Raw genomic sequence first — 6,689 nt, forward strand, 5'->3', positions numbered from 1 at the left:
TATTTACATATCTAACATCTATATTTTATTTTATTTACGCTTCAAATTTGATTTTGCAGTTTTGTCCAAATGCTCCAGGATATAATATTTTTATTAATTTTAAATTGCACCCGATATTTGTGAGTAAGTCTTTGATAAAGGCCCTAATACCTGTCATTTCTTGGAGAAAATATTACGTCTTGATGGCAGACGTGTGGACAACAGTAGGCGAGCCGAGCTTGAGTGAGCTCAGGCTTGGCTCGTGTTCGGCTCGTTCGAAATAGCATGTGTTCGAAATCGGCTCGTGTTCGAAATCGGCTCGTGAACAGTGTGTTCGCGTTCGGCTTGATTAAAATATTCGTGTTCGTGTTCGGCTCCAAATTTGCTCGTTAAAAGAATGCACTAACCACATTGCCACACAAGGTGTTATGATTTAAATATAGACTTAAATATATATATAATATTACTATATAAATAATATAGGTAAAATATTGTTATATAAGATATTGTTATTTAAATAGTTATATAATTTTTTTTATTTCGAGCTAAAACAAGCCGAACACGAGCAAACAAGGAGCTGTTCGCCTTTGGCTCGCAGGGTTCATGTTCTGCTCGTTTATAATTCGTGCTTTAAAAAATTATTCGTGTTCGGCTCGTTTATTTAATGAACGAGCCGGACACGAGCTATTTAACGAGCCGGACACGAGCTGTTCGCGAACAACGAGCTTTTTTGACGGCCCTAGACAGCAATGTGGATTGCACCACATCGTCGAGCGAACTATATGCTGCGATTCATGTCTTCGTCGATCGGGCCCAACATTTTTTCCATTTATGGAGGATAGAACAGCTTAATAATCTTTTTTCTTCCAGGTGTATTTCTTGCATGAGAATTTTGCAACCGGCTTATTTGATTGCATGATATTATAAAGAGTTATTTGCACACATACCACCCAATTCTTATGTATTTACACATCTGGCACTTGTATACACAAATTGAAGTTGTGTTTGATACGTAAATACATTGGAATTAAGTGTTATGAATGTAAATCTTCCTGTTATAAGATACATTTTGAAAACTATTAGTTTTTTATGTAAGTAATGGTATTTTTGAGTTCATATTAATGATTTGAGCGTTATGTAAATACGAAACTTTATATTTTCAATATGTATACGTAGAAATTGTGTGGTATGTATGTAAATGCCCCCTTAAATAAATTCATTTAATGAAAATGCATGTGTTTAGAGCTTTAAACGAGCCGAGCTTGAGCGAGCTTAGGCTGGGCTCGTGTTCCAAATTGGCTCGTAAACAGTGTGTTCGTGTTCGGCTCGAAAGTGGCTCGTTAAAATTAATTGGAAAAAAAATAGATGTTCAGTGTTGGATTAAAATCTGGACCAAATTTATGCAAAAGAAGACATATAATTACATTACCACATGAGCTGTTATGATTAAAACTTAGATATAAATATATATAATATATTGTTATATAAATAATTATATGTTTTTTTTTTAAATTTCGAGTTAAAACGAGCCGAACACGAGGGAACAAAAAGTTCGGCTCGTTATTAATTCGAGCTTAAAAAAATTGTTTGTCTCGGCTCGATTACTTAATGAACGAGCTGAACACGAGCTACTTAGCTAGCCGAACACGAGCTGCACGTGAACGACTGACTTTTTTTGACAATCCTACATGTGTTATCATTCAAGGCTACGGAATCATATTTATTCTCTTTTAAGAACAGATATGCTTTAAATAATTAAAAGTACATTAAAAAAAAAACAAACTTTAATAAAGACAACCCACTAAAACATCAAAATAATATGGGACGAATAATGCCGGCGAACCATAAGCTTTTAGACAGTAGAGTGAGCCCGGTGTGGTGTCCCCATCAAAGCTCCTTTCTTTATAAATAAACTACCCATGTCTATTTTTAAAATATTCAAATTGAATTATGTCAGATAAATAAAATGTTAAGAAGATGGAGCTAAAACTCCTAATTATATATATACATGTGTCGCGTATTCAGATCAGTTGGTCTGACATCTACTTGTTGATTGTAAGTCCCCTCTGGTCTGGGGTTCGATTCTCCCCGGTGGAGAGTGTGATACTCAAATTGTTAGGCGCATCGGGGATGGTCGGGACTCGTATAATAGGCTCAGGTCATTTCTTTATATATACATATATATATATATATATATATATATATATATATATTTGTGTGTGCGCGTGCACGCGTCGCGTACCGTGATTCTTTGGTTGACAGAGGATGTATGACTTCTGAGGTCATGAGCTTGATCTTGCCTATATATGGAATGAAATTCTTATGCACATGGGGTTGGTTTATCATATATATAAATATAAGTGTGCAAACGCGCCCGCGCCAAAGGATGGTCAAAGGCTATTATACGAGCTCCGGCCATCCCCATGCGCCTAGAATTCGAGTACCACACACTACACTCAGGGGGAATCGAACATCAGACCAGATGGGACTTACAACTGTCAAGTAGATGCCCGACCAATTGATCTGAGTACGCGACGCCTAGTCAATCTTTTATATATATATATATATAATTTTTTTTATAAATTAATGGTTAGTGGCTATTATACGAGCCCTCAGTCACTCATGTGTCTAACTATTCAAAGACCGCCCTCACTACGGGCAAACTAGCCAAAAGGGAATTCAAACCCTTTAAAGTGGCTGCTCAACCAACAGGTCAAGGCTGGAGGCACAGACACACAGAGATATATATATATATATATATATATTAAACATATTTTTAAACATTAAACAATAAACAATTTAACTTAGCCAACATCTTAAGCTTCAGAAACTTGAACCTTGTGCCCTCTTAAAATGAAGTTATCACTAATGTACTTAGAATCGATAAACCAATAAAAAAAAAACATTGCTTCAGGAATCTCTCAACGAACAAGAAAATATTTATTTGAAATTATGTGGTCCATTTGCAAGAGTTAGAGTTGGACTTAGGATTTGAGAAAGATTTCTTTTCATTTTCACAAGTCATTGAAAGTAATAATTCTGATAAGTGATTAGACTAAATGAATGAAGAGGGCACAAGGTTTAGGACCTTGTTGAATTGCCTAAGTGCTCATAAGAGTTAGTTGTAAGTAGCTCTTTAAGACCAAATATAACTTAAATTGCAATATCCAATGACATAAGGCTATGCTTATTGCCAAAGATTTCACTCAAAAGGATGGTGATGATTATAAAGAGATATTATCCTTATTTTGAAAAAGAACTCACTAAGAATTATTATGGTATTAGTAGCTCGTTATAATTTAGAGCTACATTAAATGAATATAAAAACAATTTTTTTTCTAATGAGGATTTAGTATATGGATCAACCAGATAGATTGTTAGCTGAAGAAAATGAACACATGATGCGTAAACTTAAGCAGTCAATATATAGACTTAAACAAGCTTCCCTATAATGGTATCTTAGTTTCAATGATATTATTACTTCCTTTTAATTAAAGATTGGTATCTATGTATGTATATATATAGAAATTTTCTTTCTTACTTTATGTTAATTATATATTGCTTGCAACTAATGATCTTGATTTATCTTAAAAAGCTTTCAAATGACAGGTATGGTGAATGCTTCTTGTGCTTAGGAGTTGAAATATTTATTGACAATTCACAAGAATTATTAGGATTACCTAAAAAGACATACACTAACAAAGTCTTAAAGAGATTTAAGGTGGAAAAATGCGTCAGAAATTTTTCCTATTCAAAATGGAGATAAATTTAGCCATATGCAATGCCCAAAGAATGAATTAAAACACAAATAAATGGAGCAAATTTGTTATGCATCGATAGTTAGGAGTTTGATGTATGCTCAAACTTGCATTTGACCGTATATTACTTTTGTAGTTAATATGTTGCGTAAGTATCAAAACAATTATGGAATTGATCTTTGGAAAGCTATCAAAAAATTCTAAGTTATCTGCAAGGAGTAAGAGCTCACTTGTAAAATTTCTAATCATCTTGAAGTGATAGGATATTCAAATTCAGATTTTGATAGATGTACAGATACTTCAAATTCCATATTCAATTATTTGTTTCTTCCAGCTGGAGGAGCAATCTCTTGGAAGAGTGTGAAGCAGCATGTCATTTTTGCATTCACCATGGAAGAAGAGTTTGTGGCATGTTTTGAGGCCACTATGCTTGGATTATGGCTGAAAATTTACTGTGATAATGTTGCATCCATTTTCTTCTCAGAGAATCATAAGTACTCAAAGGGTGCTAAACATGTGAAATTAAAATACTTTGACGTTACCAAAGACTATTATTTGAGCATATTAGCATCAATCTTATGAATTACAGATCTATTAACTAAGAGATTGCCACCAATGACATTTACTGAACATGCCAAAAGATATAATATAAAGCAGTTAATGAAAATTATTAACGATTTATACTATATCTTATGCTTTTTATGGATTAACTCTCTATCTAGTGTAGTATTATTTGTAATTTATTAAAACTTTCTATTTCATTTTTATGATTTGTATATATATGTATGAATAGTATGAATGTTAATAGTATTTGTCCTAAACAAAGATATTATTGTAGAACTATTATGATTATTTCTCATTATAGATTATATTAAGTATAAAATTAATATTTTGATACACAAAAAAAATCTATCATAGTACCATGATTCTTATTATTATTTGCTTAATAATAAATATGTAATTTGACCCAAATAAAAAAAAAATTTAACACATACTACATATTATGTTTGTTAAATTAAAAATATTGCATGGGACAAGTAGGAGAATATAACGTAAATAATATTTAAAATAATGTAACAAAAATAAAATTTAAATGTAATTAAGATAAAATGTTTAAAATTTATGTTATTATTAATGATAATTATAATTTTAAATGCTATTTTATTAATCACCAGATGATATTTATTCATAATCCATAACTCATTCATTATTTGTTGGTATGAATTTATTTGTCAAAAAAATCGTTATTTAATTCAAATTGCTACTGATTATCTTATAAAAGCTAAACAAAGCCATATTATTATACTTATTAAAATAAAATCATTATCATGAGAAGCAGTAGTGGACTTTACGATAAGTGAAACTTATTTATGTAATTTAGATAAATATATGTCGTTCTATCACACGCTGTGGCTCTTTGGTTGGCAGCTAGATTGTCAGTCGTGAGTCTCCACGAGTTCTAGTCCGCCTGAGTGCATCTGACTTGCATTGCGGGGATGAATGATTAATAACATGAGGTTGGTTAGGGGTTCGTATCATAGCCTCTTACTAATATATATATATATATATATCTGTGTGCACGCACGCGCGCCACAAGCCGTGATCTATTGGTTGGCGGAGTTCACTGTAAGTCCTCTCAGGTCACGGGTTCGATCCTTAGCGATGCTGGGTCCTTGAATATTTAGGCTTATAGCTCGGGCTCTCATCATGGGACATAGCGCATGGGAAATCGGTATTCTCTTCGAAATACTGGTTTCTTTTTTTCTTAAAAAAAGAATATATATATATATATATATATATGTATGTATGCATTCTGCCACTGCCTATCTAGTCAGACGGCAAAGAGATAATGGCTCTCTATCTCTTCTTTCTTCTTTTTCTAAACAAACCTGGAGGTACAACTCATAGTGGGCTGCACACTATCACAATAAATTATAATCTCTCAAATTATCATCATCTGTCACCTTGGAATATCTGATTTTTAGAGCTATAAGTTGCAGTCTGGTCCTGTTTATGGGAGAGGAGAGAGCTTCAAACTTCAGTTTCCTAGGGTTTCATGGCTCCAAAGTCTACTACTCTTCTTTTCATGATAATTTCAACGTTATTGCTTTCAGTTTGCACTTTAGGTTTGATTTTTTTGTATTAGTTTACCTTTTGCTCTTAAAGTGGTGTTCTTCTTTTTTAACTAATATTGGCTATTACATTGAGATGTGTAGTTCTCTTAAGGAAAAAATATTGCATCAGAAGCACTGATGCAGTTTTATGTCAGGATTTCAATCAGGGTCTGCCATGTGTACAGACAGACCCTCCTATGTAATAAATTAATTATTTTTTTACTAAGATGTGTTTGTCTGTACACGTGACAGATCCTGATTGGAGTGATGCAGTATTTTTTGTCTGCTAAGACATTAAAAACTCGAGCTTAATCCTACGTATGAAAAACATGTTGGTGAAACAATACTAGAAGTCTAAAATATATCTTGAAGTAAAGGATTTTTGTGTGAAAATGAGTTTAATCAGCTATCTATCAATTCAAATTTTGATTTATTTGTTTACTTTCATGCTTCCCTAAACACTTGATATCAAAGTTAATAGTTTAATATGATTAAGTAGTGATTATTGTTCTTGTCTACATGATTGAGCAAATATTAAGAGCTGGTAACTATCATAAATAATGTGAAATTTTTCTTCTTCTTTTTTTCTCCTTTTACTTTATGAAGCTTAATCTTTTACACTAAATAAATTAAAAAAAAAAACAATTATGTATTATTATGCCTTCTTATATTTTCCTTGAATAACTTGTTCAGCAGATGGGCATAGAATTCTGATAGAAAATTCAGTTGCTGGAACAGGTTTATCAGAGGTATATTATTATTGAATTTTCTCTTAAATTTCATTTGACAGACATAAAAAAAAATGCATGCTTATTATAATACCTATTATATATATATA

At 32.2% G+C, this 6,689-nt stretch overlaps 1 protein-coding gene across 4 annotated transcripts in view; it reads left to right on the forward strand.

The window, feature by feature from the left end:
• The first annotated feature begins 5,674 nt into the window (after positions 1-5,674).
• Positions 5,675-6,689, forward strand: part of LOC110023772 — a 1,367-nt gene continuing 352 nt past the window's right edge. The window contains exons 1-2 of one of the 4 annotated variants that reach the window (XM_020723346.1): positions 5,675-5,863; positions 6,548-6,600. In XM_020723346.1, coding sequence (XP_020579005.1) covers positions 5,794-5,863; positions 6,548-6,600 — 123 coding nt within the window. In that variant the 5' untranslated portion in view covers positions 5,675-5,793. Of the gene's footprint in view, positions 5,864-6,544; positions 6,601-6,689 lie in introns of all 4 variants that reach the window. The other 3 variants (XM_020723345.1, XM_020723344.1, XM_020723343.1) reach the window with 3 other exon arrangements.

This window comes from Phalaenopsis equestris, unplaced genomic scaffold (genome assembly GCF_001263595.1).
Source record: "Phalaenopsis equestris unplaced genomic scaffold, ASM126359v1 Scaffold000229, whole genome shotgun sequence".
Lineage (NCBI taxonomy): Eukaryota > Viridiplantae > Streptophyta > Magnoliopsida > Asparagales > Orchidaceae > Phalaenopsis > Phalaenopsis equestris.